General features: G+C 34.9%; 1 protein-coding gene across 3 annotated transcripts in view; it reads right to left on the bottom strand.

Moving 5' to 3' along the window:
- Axs (Abnormal X segregation) overlaps positions 1-15,478 on the bottom strand; it is a 204,350-nt gene that overhangs the window by 16,711 nt on the left and 172,161 nt on the right. For all 3 annotated transcript variants that reach the window (XM_081757254.1, XM_081757246.1, XM_081757261.1), the window contains 3 exons: positions 11,353-11,514; positions 6,631-6,853; positions 884-1,014 (listed from right to left, as the gene is read on the bottom strand). In XM_081757254.1, coding sequence (XP_081613380.1) covers positions 884-1,014; positions 6,631-6,853; positions 11,353-11,514 — 516 coding nt within the window. The remainder of the gene's footprint in view (positions 1-883; positions 1,015-6,630; positions 6,854-11,352; positions 11,515-15,478) is intronic.

Raw genomic sequence — 15,478 nt, 5'->3', positions numbered from 1 at the left:
ATTGTTCCTAACTTTTGATCCTCTAGATCCTGACCTCGCCTTCAAAAACTAATTGTTCCTAACTTTTGATCCTCTAGATCCTGACCTCGCCTTCAAAAACTAATTGTTCCTAACTTTTGATCCTCTAGATCCTGACCTCGCCTTCAAATACTAATTGTTCCTAACTTTTGATCCCCTAGATCCTGACCTCGCCTTCAAATACTAATTGTTCCTAACTTTTGATCCTCTAGATCCTGACCTCGCCTTCAAATACTAATTGTTCCTAACTTTTGATCCTCTAGATCCTGACCTCGCCTTCAAATACTAATTGTTCCTAACTTTTGATCCTCTAGATCCTGACCTCGCCTTCAAAAACTAATTGTTCCTAACTTTTGATCCTCTAGATCCTGACCTCGCCTTCAAAAACTAATTGTTCCTAACTTTTGATCCTCTAGATCCTGACCAGGTTTGCTGGTGATCCATCAAGTAGTTCTTGAGATTTCTTGTCTCCCGGACAGACGGACACACAGACATGTCGAGTACATAAAGCAGTTTTGATAACCAAACTCTTTAAAAATTAACTGGCTATGATGAACAAATATCATTCGTTAAATTTATTTGGAACTATGATTTGCTCATATTAACTTTTCGTCTACTTAAAAATTATGAAAATATCTGTTTTTTACCTGTTTTGGAAAATATAAATAATCATTGTTTTTCAAAAAAAAAAAAAAAAAAAAAACTAAACATGGTTATACGGTTATACATATTTACTACGTCCTTTGCTTCAAGCTTTACAGATAAATTAAGTTTTAAACTAACTTCTTAGGTCTCTGAGTGTACATATTTAATAAGATTTGTAAATTTACAGTATATATATGTGTGTGTGTATAAACATACTTACGTTTTTCAACATATCCATATCTTGAATATAAAAGGCAATGTAGAAAAGAGACATGAAATTATTTACAAATTCAAATAAGACGAGCTTTATCACACGGTGCTTGTCAAATTGTACCTGAGTTCTATGATTCTCTGAAAAAAAAATATAAATAAAACAAAATAAAAATTTAAATTCGTAAGAATAATGTAAAACACATACAGATACTTATCATCTTAATGAAAACACCTGGAGTTAAAAACAAGTCAGATGTCTGGGTTGACAATAGCCAAGCAGCGACTGCAGTGCTGATCTATTTCTAGTATGTTAGGCCACATCCTATACTACGTGAGGAGCGTTAGAACGACACTAATGAACTGAACAGATAGTGATAGTGTAAAATGGGGGACCTCTCTCCGATTTCCGAAGGCAAAACTGTTGGTGTTCGGTTATGTGATGAAAGCTGACGAAAATGGCAAGGTGTTGGAAATGTCGCAAGACAGTGTAAAGGTGATGGCTGCTTACAAAACTCACGACAAAACCACATAGACAAAGAGGAACAGTCGTCGGAAGAAAATTTTCACTCACAGGATCTGCCGAGCATTAAATGAGATCTTTACTCAGAACTGTTATGCGACTGCGGTGAAAGTGACGAAGGAACTCCAGCAGCATACCCCATAGTCTATATCGACAATCATAGTCCGCCGCGAGTTATATGACAGACATACGGAGGTCTGATTGCACGAGCGAAATCACTGATAAGGAACCATTCATAACGCTTTAGTACGACGTCAATGGTGCCGCGAACATGTAACATGGACCTCAGATGACTAGAAACTTGTGATATTGTTGGATGAGTACTCGTTCACTATTTCAAACCGCGAGCCATGTTCTTTTGTATGGTGGACATTCAAAGAAGCGTATTATCTGCAATATCTCCGCCCAACCGTGAAACTTGGCCGCGGCACTATGATGCCGCAATATCCTGGATTTCAGTGCGTTCTCTGCTGACGCTTACTTCGTCGCGTCGTTATGTGCCGTGATTATGGCGTCATTTTAAGGGACAACATGCATCCTATGATCCAGATGTTTCAGAGCAATGATATATTACAGAATAACAAGCTCATTCAAATAGCTGGAGGTGTTGCAGAATTGTTTGCGGAACATCGGGAGGAAGAACATCTTCCCTGGCTTGCACAGTCCCCGGACCTGAATGTACATGAACATCCACGGTCCGTTTTCGGAGACACGAATCCGGCACAGATTTCCGCCTCTATCCTGTCTCACGGAACTGAGGGATACACTGCATACAGAATGATATATTTCACTTCCTTCCATTCACGACCTCTATGACTTCATTCCAATCGCAACAAAGCTCTTCCGAGGGCGAAAGGTAATCCAAAGCATGCTATATTCAACTAATACATACAAGACAAAGCAAGAACCACAGCGTTCCCCCCCTCCCCCCATTCGACAGCAGATTAAGAAAAAATATAATAGAATCAATGTTTCTGTTGTTCAAATCCATTGCGAGGAACATATTACTTTGGTTTTAAAACCAACACTGTACTTCATACATGGTACACTCATGGCCAAAATTATTGTCGCATGTCTATAAATATATGGTTGTAGGAATATAATTTGATAACGAATTCGCCCGGTATTTCTTATAATGTTAGTATGTGTATAATCAACAAAGACATGTATGTGGCAAATTTCATATCAAAAGAGCAGTAAATAAGAACAATCAAACGAAAATAAAATTTTCTGGTCCATTTAGTAACATTTTATTTTACTTATTATAATTTTCGTATTTATAATTCTTTTCCTATGAAATTTACCACAATATACATTTTCCGATTATACACATAGTATCAGTATTAAAAGTGTCATGCAAAATCATTATCAAATTATATTCTTACAAGAAGACAGTTATAGATATGCGACAATCATTTTGCAAGTTTCCAGAACATATTCGTTTTACATCTCCCTCTATATAATCTTCAGAAATCTTATATTCAATATAACTAACTACACATTCTTGTCAACGTTTCTGCACTTGAAGTTGTAGATTTAGGATTTAGATTTCTGGGCTTTCGACATCGATGGCCATTTGACCCGTCACGTATGAGGGATGATGAGGACACTATCCGGGGAAAGGGAAGGAAGCGGCCTGGGACCTATAAGTTAAGTACCACCCCGCGATTTGCCTGGTGTGAATGAGAAAAACCCAGGAAAACCTCATTCAGGATGGCTGTTTTTTTTTTTACACTTTTTCGACCGAGTGCCCCCACCGAGAATCGAACCCAGGACCGCTCACACTGAAGGAGTGTGTGTTAGCGACTACGCTACGCGGGACCACTTGAAGTTGTAGAATTGTTTGTGGGATCTATTCTACGGAACTTTCAGCTACTTCCATCACGTTGATGGTATTTATACAAACTCTACGTAACCTCTTGTGCCATTAACTTGTGCTTTTTGTTTTCGTTGACTTGTAGGTGTGTAGTGTCTTAAGCAACGTTAGAGTTAAAGTCATTCAAATCAATACGGTTTTTAAGAGAATATGTTCATTGTTAAGTTTTTCTAAAAGCACTCTAAGCTTTAAAAATATTTCTATTAGACGAAACCACCTATTTTGTAGGTGATGAATAGAACAGCAATGTAGGGACTCTTGAAATTTATGAATACATGGGAATCTCTAATTAGATGTTTTTCCCACCATCATACTTTCCTCCATGCCCTTGCTCAAAGTAACAAATGTGCAAATTAAAATCTTGGGAATATACAACATTCTGAGTTAATAAAAAATACGAAAAATAGAATAGTAATACCATGTTATCACAAAACAAGACCACAACGTATTTCTCAGCTGCAAACATTACTTAAGAAAATTCAATTTTGTGACATTTTATGTTCGTTAGTCCTAGGATATTAAATTTTAATTCACACTTTTGTTTTACAGCTATGATATATAGAAAACTGGGCAAATTTTAGTCTGAAAAAACATTTTGAGCTGTTGTATACATATCAGCAAAAATTTATCAATATGCATCATACGTCCTTTCATAAACTTACGAATTGATCAATTGGAATAAATTTCCAGTTCTTTACAAAGAATTCCGTATCTCTGTACGCCAATGATAATTGAATTAAAATAGGTGCTTATTTTTTTTTTTTTTTTCGGAAGATACTGATACAAGATCATGGGAACTCCCTAGTGACTACTACTCGCTACAATTACGCTACGAATGGAGAGGAAACCAGGCGTTGTGACGACACAGAATGCAGTAAAACTCATGAAGCCATTATTTTCTTGTTACGGTGAATTACTTCAAAATAATACGTGAAAATTCCAGGAAAGTTATGAAATTATCCTGTACTTTTCTCCTGGACTAATTTACTAGTTTTATACTGTTCATTTCGTATACTTGTAGTGTATTATATTTTCGTTTTTTAACTGCATAACGAGTTAAGCACATAAAATAAACTCTCATATATGCATATTCAAAACGAGCTACAAGCTTTAATGATTTGTCACTATACAATCAATTGTATTCTTCTGCTTTCTTTTTTATTTATTGTCATATTTAAGCGAAACAGTAAATAATAATATTGTAATAATAACATGTAATGAATTTCGCTGGACTTTTTGACTTCATAAATTCAGTAGAATATTTTCTGTTGCTACTGATATTTGCTATTAAAAAAAAAAAAAAAAAAAAAAAAAAAAAAAAAACTTTTAAACCTACCCAAATTTAAAGTTATTCAGCAGTTTCCTACGTAAGCTACTAAATGAAAAAGAAAGGATGATATTATGGTATAAAAATAAAAAGCAAGAACAAAAAAATACTAATAAATTTATATGTTAGTACTAGAGTTTAAGAATAAGGAATTCATCATTTATTTGCACTATACTCAGTGGTGCTATTCAGCCGGTTCTCACCGGTTCGCTGGAACCGGTTGTTAAAATATTTTGAGTTCGCAGAACCGTTTGTTAAACCCAGACATAAACACAAAACATGCATACATACGCATGACCTAACGAAGAGTGAAAGAAGTCAAACAAATTTGTGAAAACACCTCTGTACTTTTCCCGCTTGCTTGCATTGTTGTGAAACCAAGCAACTTCGAATTGTTTTAATTCAATGGGCAGCCAGAAATTTGAATGGGTGGGCGGTAAGAAATTTACCTGTTGCAACCGATAAAGTTTCGCAGTAAAGTTGATAAAAGTTTTTTTTTTTCTTTCTTCTCTATATTTGAACTAGTAACAAACTTTTAAAATTTTTTAGACATCGAAGGACTGGTTTTGGTAAAACTTTGAAGCTGCATGCACTAAATCTTATTAACAAAAATGCATTATTGTATATTCTGTCATATGTTTTTCCCTTCTTCAAGTCGCTTTTGTTCGAACGTGCTGCTACAGAATATAATAGAAACAGTTCTTAGTTCCAACCCAAGGTATAAAATTGCCATTGCAGTCTACAACGTAAGGACTTTTGTATCTACCTTGTAGGGCTATAGTTTGTTTCTTAAGAGGATTATATCTACCTACCTACCTATTCATATACTCTCTCTCATATACCATATAGGGTGTCCATAAAGTCCGTTGCCACTCTGTGTATCTTTGTAAAACGACTGCGAATACGACAAAACCTAAAAGCACGTCCGGCATTCTTGCGAGGGGCTTGAATTTTGAGCTATAAAAGATCCATCCCAAACACCCCAAATAGGAGTACGGGTGTAAACTTAACTACACTCCGGTAGTAATGATCCCTTTTGTGATGTCGATGTTTTGCAATCTTTAACCCACTTTTGACATATCCATTTCGTAAAACCTTTCTCTCATGGCAATACAGTATAACAGCAAACGGCCTCCGTTTCCAAACTAGAGGCAACATGCACAAAAACAAGGTCTCCACCCACTAACTCATCATTTTTTTAGTTTCACAAACGTATTTACGATACTTACACCCTGTCTAAAAATCACAAAACGTAGAAGGACCACATTCACAAGCCATAGATATCTAATAGTAATCAAAGGCCTTCACTCCGAAATTTGATTTCACAGCCAATTTAGATGTTGGCAACCTAGCAAATTTAGAACATACAGCAAAAGGTCTTTCGTCGAGCCTGTTCAAATTACTCGATCCCCTTTGTCATTTGAGATGTTCAAGTTTACCCCCGTACCCCTATTTGGGGGAGGGGTCTGGGGTGGAACTTTTTAACACATAATTGCAACCCCTTAAAATAATGACGGACATGTTTTTGCGTTTTCTCATATTCGCAATTGTTTCGCAAATACACGAGGTGGCAACGGACTTTATGGACACACAATGTGAACCCCTAACATTTTGGATGGGATCAACATAAGGACTTGAAACTTTCAGCAAAATATTTCTCTTGTCAAGTCGTTTCCAAAGACATATTACAACACCACCTTTGCCATTTTTCAAGTTGACTCCACTTATCCCTATATAGGGGAGTCTCTCAATAATGACGGACGTGTTTTTGCGTTTCGCAGGTACACTGTGTGCTAACGAACTTCATGGACGCCCTATATATATATATATATATATATATATATATATATATATATATATATATATATAGAAAGAAAGAAAGAGAGAGAGAGAGAGAAAGAAAGAAAGAAAGAAAAAACCGGTTGTTAAAAAATTAGAATAGCACCACTGACTATACTAGAAATCGCTAATGTATTTTACGTAAGATAAGTGCTTACTTAACCACTCTACATACACAATTAGATAACTTACCCCATTCCGTTAGGAACGTCGCTAATCTGCGATAATACATGTTCATAATATAGACAAGTGTTGTGTAGAGAATACTAGGAATTTGAATAAATACTCCAGCCCATTGAGAACCATGCCGCTGTTTCGCTTCCACAAGATACTCTTCGGCCCAGAAAGCAAACAACATTATCCAGAAAGCTCCAAGTAAACACATAAATACTATTGGAAACGAAACTCCATACGTCTATAATAATAATAATAATTAAAAAAAGAGGGAATACATTAATTACCCTGAAGTACATTATGACTGACCCAGTCAATACGAGGCACATCCAGAAAGTAAGTTTCCCTATAGCGGTAAACAAACGAAAAGACAGTGACCTTGAAATATTTATTGGCACAGATACAGCACAGATGACACTACTTTTCAACGTATTCACTACAGGCATTCAGGTACTTGTCATACCGTGAGACCAAGTTTTGTATTCGGGTGTCGTAAAAGTCGTGGAACCAGTGTATGAGCCTTCTGCAGTTATTCATCACTATTAAAATCCTCAACAGTCAGAAATTTCTTGAACTGTAAGAGAACATGAAAATCGCTCGGAGCAAGATCTGGGCTATATAGTGAGTGGTCAAACATTTCCCAGCGGAACGAGTGCAGAAGATCGGTTATTCACATAAGCCATGTGCGGACGATCATTATCGTGTTTGGAGCGATTTTTGTATCTTCTTCCCCTTCAAGAAATCCCTGTTTGGTAAGCATTTTCATACAGATGAACAATTACAGAAGGCTCTCATACAGTGATTTCACTCCCAGGCGGTTCACTTTTACGACATGGGAATAAAAGTGTTGATCCCACGGTGCGACAAGTGTCTGAATTCCAATTATGAATAAGTTGGAAAGTAGCACTGTATCTACTATGTTACCTGTACTGTATCTATGGAAATAAATGTTTCCATGTCACAGTGTTTTCATGTGTTTATCGCCTTAGGGAAAATTTACTTTCTGGATACGCTTCGTATAAAAGTATTAGACATCGTAAAAGTTCAGAGAATAAAATTCTTTTTAAAAAAAAGAAAGAAAAAAGGAAAATAAACTATCAAATTATTAATGAAACAAATATATACTAGAACACGAACGACAAAATGAGTTTAGCAAATTAGAAGAAAATTGCTCTTCAATTTAAAAGGAAGAAGGATGCAGGAGATCTAAAAATCATATCCCAAGCTGTAAAATTACTATGGCAGGAATTCTAACTTGTTTCAAAAGCTCTAACACTCTTGGTAAGATGTATGCATTATACCTGTATACCGAATGTAGCAGAAATCTTTATGACAATTGACATCTGTCAATACTGGTACTGTTCTTTACGTTACTGATTCACTAAAGTGACATTGCCTACTGTCTGTTAACTAAACATTTGAGGGAAGAAAGCTATTAGTAAAACAATTGCAATGAGTAGTAACCTTTTATTCGTAACGTACAGAATTCGCCATACAAGTGCGGAGTCGTAATATCACAAACCTGATCAAAAAGCTTGATAGAAACGTACTGTGGAAGACATCAAATGATAGAGAACAGTGCCATCAGTAACAACTGAAGAAAATGGTTAAGCATTTCGGGAATCAGTGTGAAATCCTCAGAAATACAGTATGAGCCTGTTCGGGGAACTCTGTATTAGTGAAAGATTGCAGAAAACTATGAACGTGAAAAGTGTCTTATCTCGATCACCACAGGCCATACGTAAGCGATTCAGACTCAAGGTCAATCTTGTAAAAATTGATCAAATTAGTTGATGAACGCGAACTTTCCAACGGATTTGGTGATCGGATGAGACTACAGTACAACAAAGCTAAATCTATCACCACAAAATGATTTGTATTATAGCGATGTGAACCCCATATTATATAAGAGCATGAAGTTAATTTAACTAAAGATAACAGTAGGTGGCGATCTCAGTCTATGATAGTACAGTAAACCACAATACGTACCTAATGTACTTCAAGCACAGTGAAATGAAATGAAATCTTTGAGTTTTACGTCCCACGGTTATGCCGGTTAGGCTAAAGGAGACTGTGATGATGAGTGATGAATGAAATGGTGGAATGAAGAAAGGGAGGAAGCGGGAGATCCCCGAGGAAACCCACGCACACGTTTTTTGTCCTACAAAAAAGTTCACTTGGTGGGGACTGGGATCGAACCCGGGACCCCAAGCACCAGAGGTGAACGCTCTACCACTGAGCCACCGCGGCCCTCTCTTCAAGCACAGTGGTACATGGCGTTAGCGCTAATATCACCATACATCATCATACCACAATACATCACCACATTATAAAATGCATCTAAGAAAGATTAGATACCCATTTCGAAGGAAAATAAATAGAACAGATGTAGATAAATCAAATCATCATCTCGATCACTGGACCATACACCTCCTGATTTCTTTCCGTGGAGGCTACTAAACTATTTGGCATACAAGAAGGTAAATCTATCAATTCAGCATTTTTTTTTTTTATTTCTTTACGACAGAGAATGCGACATGGGGCTCTGTTGATCTTACTAAGACTTTTAAACTATAAATCATATCTTAATTTAAAAAAAAAAAATGTTCTTATGGTATAAGAGGAACTTACAATAAGTGGATTGAATCTTGCTTGAAAAATATATATCAAATTGTTCAAATTAAGAAAATTCTAAAGGTAAAGTTCTGTTTGGTATATCACAAGGATCAGTGTTTGGTCCACTCATATTATATTATTTATTTATTTATATATATGAATTTAAGAACAGGCTATGTTACCTAACAAATGTGCTTTATTTGCTAATTATAAATATTTCAGAAAAACCACAGGAGGATATTGAAAATAACCTAAACATTGTATTTGGCCAAATACTAATAAACTAGTTCTAAATAACTGTAAAACTACTTTGCTAAATTTTTGTTGGCTTTTCAAAATAAAAATATTCCTCAAATGATGGTAAATATAAAAAAATCTCGAATTTTCTAGTTCAATTCAATATCTTGCTGTGAACATTAATTCCAAATTAAATTGGAATAAGCATATTTTTCAACTTAACAAAAATAAGTAGTAATTTTGTTTTGGTGTTCGCAGACTAAGAGGTAATATCCAAAAAACATGATTTTTCAGTCTCTTATGCAAAATTTCAGTCATTAATCTAGGGTCACATTCAGACCCGTAGCCAGGCCAAAAATGTAGAAGGGGGGGGGGGGGGCGATCCAGGCATATGATAGTTCATCACCATATTATAGTTCATTTGTAAGCCTACCGTGAAAACTTTAGGGAGGCCCGGCCCCTCCTAGACCCCCCTGGATACGGGCCTGGTCACATCAGTGAATGTATCAGTACTTTTCATTTGCATAAGAAAGACACTAAGAGTTATGTTTGGATTGCCTATCTTTCTAAGACAAAGAAAAATCTTCCATGTGTGTATTTATATAAAATTAATTTGTGTATTTATATAACATTATCTTTTTTATTTTAAGTAATAAAAACTTGTTTATAGAAAACTAACGTCCATAAGTACAACACTCGGTATTGTGTTTCCGCGAACTTTTTGGTAAATTTGAATAGTTCTAGGAATACAATTTATTTCTTACTTTATCTTTAAAAAGAAGTGTTCAAGCAAAGATTGATATAAAATAAAATTCTTACTATTTACTAATAGATGCTATGGAATACATATTTATAAATTGAAATTATTACTCTTTGATACAAAATTAATAATCTTAAAATTCTTACTATTTTCTTGATAGTTGCACAATAGATAAATCACAACTTAAGAACGTTATACTAGTATTAATTTAGTATGAGACTTGAGATTTATGATTAGAGTACAAAAATTTCATACAGGGCCATAAACTGCAGAAAATGGAAGTTGTAACGTGTGTATTTAATTAAACAAATGCATCGCCACTGGCCAGGGTCACAAAATGCCACTCCTCAATATTTAATTATGAAAGCAATCAGCGAATAGTAAATTCCGAAAATTTTAAACAGATTCAACAGACTAACTATTTGCAAAGAGGTAGCTGGCTATATTCTGAAAGCAATTTACAAGAAGGAATTAAATCTTTAGCTGGTGAAATTCCAAAAGTATATATCAAGTAATCAAATCTTGAAGTAGATTGACAGGCAGATTGTAATGGAAATTTGGTAATTATTATTCACAATTTAATATTGAACACAAAAACTATTGACAAACAAAATTTAACATCCAATTCAAATCTATTATAATATAAAACTACCCCAAACGTTGAACTCTCCATTTATTTGAACTCAAAATTGAAACAATTTTTACGAAAAATTTATTGAAATTTATATCTGAAAGCGATATAATCCTTAGTTTTCTTCAACCTATTATATTTATTAGTGAAATGAAATGAAATGAAATACAAGTGACAGACTGGTGCGAATTTCAAAGATAGATTTCATTAACTACAAATCGTCACTTTACAAGATAACGGTTATTACAAACAAGGAAAGTCTAAAAGACACAAGGAGGATTTAGTTGAAAAAGACTATTTGAAGTGCTAAGTTATTAATACAGAAAATGTAACCACAGGTAATGCAGTTCATCTAGTTTTTCCGAAAGGAGCTGCGCTGAGCATGGTGATAACCATATGTCAAAACATACAAGTTAAATGAATAAAACTATCTTTACATAAGTGGCTATAATTAATTAGAAAATAAAACCTTTTGGTATTTTGAGTATACACATACCTTAATATTAATTTTCCAGCGTGGATAATGGGGCATTATTCGGCCTGTTACAAAATCTTCAGCCATATCGCCTTGGAAAGCTGCTCGTGGCTCATCCGACACATTTTGCATATCAATGGTCCCCCAAGAGAAAGCTAGTTCGTTACACTTCCGCTTCCAAACCTGCAACAAAATCAAAATAAAACTCCACGTTAATATTTTCATGTTCCTTTACAAAGTAGTATTCTTGAGTTTTGAATGTATAAAATATAAATTATTCACATAGTTATTAACTAACATAACTAAATGGAAATGTTTCCTGGTAATATAGTTTAGGAAAGACGATCATCGGCCAGAGACCTATTTCTCAAAGCAATAAGAATTTTTTCCTTACAAGTTATAAAATATAGTGAAGAAGAAACTATAGAATAATGCTTCATTTCTAAATATTAATGCTGATATATCTAATTTGTTATAATTTCATAGTATATACAATCGTACATAGAGGCGCAAATAATAATAATAATAATAATAATATTATTATTATTATTATTTTATTATTATTATTATTATTATTATTATTATTATTATTATTATTATTATTATTATTAATAATAATAATAATAATAATAATAATAATAATAATAATAATAATAATAATAATAATAATAATAATAATAATAATAATAATAATAATAATAATAATAATAATAAAAAAACGCTGGATTTTTTGGAACGCAGGATCTTTCCCTATAAAAAGCCACATTTTTAAGGGAAAAAACAAACTTTGCTTTTGCCCACATAACTTTCTTATTCAAATACTACTTCTGTTTACCTGTACTGAATACTACAATTAAGGAAGTGCGTTTACAACATCCAAACTGTGGACCCAGGCATTCAATTCCTGGGCGGAGTTCTTGCCCTTGCTAAGGCCGTGGCCGGTCTGGAACGCTAAGCCCAAGAGTCCGCTACTACAACCTCAGCTGCAGCAGGTCCAAATCAAACGTTCTATTTGGATGCAGCAATTACCTTTCTCCAATCTCGATTGAATGTTAATACCCTCAACCGTCATGACTATGTTGAAGCAAGGGAGATTGTCACACGCATTTCTGCATCACCGGAGAAAAAGTTCTTCCTCAAAAGAGTTCGTCTTTTGGTTATTAGCATGCAATTTGGTTGGCGTACTACCGCGTCAAACGCCAATTATGTGCCACTTCCAAGTCTCGTCGGCTACCACCCACCTGCTCTTTTTCGCACACCAATCTCCCAGACGCAGAAGACTACGCACAGTGTGCAATTTCATTGATCTAGGTAGCCAAAAATCGTTATCGTCAACAATGCAACTTGAGCCCAATTGGTGAACAAACACGTGCACAAAACTCTCCCTAACTAGATTTTTTTCCTTCCCTAATCTTCCTATGCCCGACCACAGAGTCCTTCACGTAGGTTCACAGATACGGTATTTAAAACATCTGCAAAACAGCGCCCAATCAACGTAATAAGTGCACTGCGAGGCAGCTGCGTTACTTTGTGTGCTGATCTAAGAGGCGGATATAATATATGAAGGTATGAACTCTCCTGCAAGCTGAATAGTTTATCGAAATTTGCTGCATTACTGATTGTAACCTGAGACGGAAAATGTAGATGCGTATCATAGTTTTGTTTCACGAGTTAGATTTTTTAATGTAGAGTTTTAAGAGGTATTATTCCTGTCTTCCGCGACGAAACTTTGTAAATATATTTTTCATAGTGTTGTTAAAAGGTCACAAAAAGTGCGTGCTGCAGACAGGTGCAAACAGAAAGACAATAATATTGTTTCATTGACAATATGTCCCTTCATGCGTAGAGTTATTTTCGAATTGTGGAACAAATCTGACGAAAGTGCATGAAGACATTTGGAAGTACGTAAAAGAACAGTTTAATTTGCACGAACATCCTGAAGATGTGCAGAAACTAACAAAGAACAGTATTAGCATTCTGTGGGAAAATTAGATTCAGATGAACGAAACATGGTAGGAGACTTTTTTTTTTTTTTTTTTTAATACAATGATCTATGGTTAAATAGGGATGCCAGTTTTGATTTAGGAATACATAGAATAGCGTCATGTTCATTGCAACAGGGTGCAGGTGATACACCCAGTATCAACAGTCGTGGACATACACAGAAATGTTTGCAGAATCAAGTGCAAGCTCTAAGAGAAGGAAAGTGGAAGAGAGATCACATGAAGAAATAGTGGCTGCAGCCCATACGAATTTACGTGATTCAGGGAAGAAGAACGCTGCCACATAGTGAGAGAGGTGTCATTTGCCTCTCCACGATACACTACGAAGCTCAAAAAAGCACGAGAATTGTTCGTGCAAGGTATATCTGGTATGTCACTTGATGAAGCTCTCTCCCTGATGATAGATATACAACTGATCTCTAACCAGTAGTAAGGAATTACGAGATAATGCAAAGCGACGAATCTTTCTTTGTTTAGCATTTCTCCTGTGCCACTCAAGCTTGTTGCCACTGACAAAAAATAGTTGTTTATCAGTATCCTAGACTTTCATCAGTCCTCTATAATCTAATACCTCTATAAACAATTTGTTGGAACTAGAGTGTGTCCGGCGATTTGGACTTTTTCTGTATCATTTGATGACCAATATATTATTTCTATTCTTGAAGTTGTTTCAGAATTCTCTATTCAGAACGAAGTTAATTAAATGTTTTTCATGTTATATCGGTAAAACTAAGGTGGAACGCACTGTTATTTCTCCACTAAGCTTGAAATATTAAAAATAAAAATAAAATAAATAAAATTTTCGAGGCAAAAATGCCACGAAAAGTAAAAGCTAATTTTTTTTAGCACTTTTATCTCATTGTACAATATTTGATTTTTGATCACTTTTACACTGGTATTACAAGACCAGTAGTTTTGAGAAATAGGCCCACGTTGGTGCATGTTCAACTGGGATCAACTGTCTATTCCAAAAGCCATTATTTCTGGTATTAATGGGTGTAGTTTCCCTACTTCTTACTTTAGGCAATTTTCTATTGGTCATACGCATATTAAAACAACTGAAGAGTGAGTGAGTTAGAAGACAATATTTAATATGGCTGACAGCAGCATACTGCCGAATACTATCTCGAAATACCCTCTTTATCAGGATGCATTCTGCCTTAGTAAAGCGATTATCTTTGGAGCCTAGGGTCCCTGGTTCGATTATAAGCCATGTAAGTGTGGTGGACATCGTGTGCGTAGGTTTCCTGTTCTCTCTCCATAATCGCATTCCGCTAAGTCGCTCATAATCACTCACTTTTATTAATCTCTCATCTCATTTAAGAACAGAATAATCGAGGCACATAAAACTTAAAAATTTCATTTCGTTATTTTTTCTTTCTTTTCTATACTACGATGACGAACCATTCGATTTCAGGAGTGAAAAATTTATTTAGCTCTTTCAGTTAGTTTTTGTTCATATCTACCGTAAAATATCTTTTATTTTGAATTTTTATATGCACTCCGAAATTTATTCTCAGTTGAGTGGGTACCTCTTAACGTGTATTGGGTTCACTTATCGAAGCTAGTATTATGCTGTGTCTTCTCTTACGAAATGATCATTGCCTGAATCTAACAATAAACATGATTCACTTATTGAGAGAAGTTAAAAAAAAAGTTATTGAAGGAAACAAAAAATAGTAATCTATAATGCTTGAATTCATTGTGTTAATGTAAGAATTGTGATACTTTCCATTTTTTTTTTAGGAGAATGAAAAAAATTCAAAATAAACTAATTTTTAAAACGAATTACGATTTTTACAACTTATCTAATAAACATTGCATTATTTTTTTAATCGATTGCGCATACGAGGGTAAGTCAAAAATTATTCGCAATGTAACTATAACTTTCCTTACATTGTTTATACTGACCCGTGTCCTCGTTTATTTTACTGTAATGCTATTGTGGTAATTCTATGAAAGTTTGATCCTAATTCTTCTATTTGTTTTTCTTTGTTTGCAGATAGATCATGGCCACTCCATTAGAAGTTTGCACCAAAGAGGAACAACGAGTAGTGATCTGTTTTTTGCGGTCGGAAGGTGTTATCAAGGGCCGCAAATCATCAAAGACTTTCGGCACAGTACGGGAACAGTGTCTTGCCGCA

Source organism: Thermobia domestica, chromosome 1 (genome assembly GCF_964235325.1).
Source record: "Thermobia domestica chromosome 1, izTheDome1.hap1.1, whole genome shotgun sequence".
Taxonomy (NCBI): domain Eukaryota; kingdom Metazoa; phylum Arthropoda; class Insecta; order Zygentoma; family Lepismatidae; genus Thermobia; species Thermobia domestica.
The sequence above is the reverse complement of the archived record's forward strand: the minus strand, read 5'-3'. Positions and strand labels throughout refer to the sequence as shown.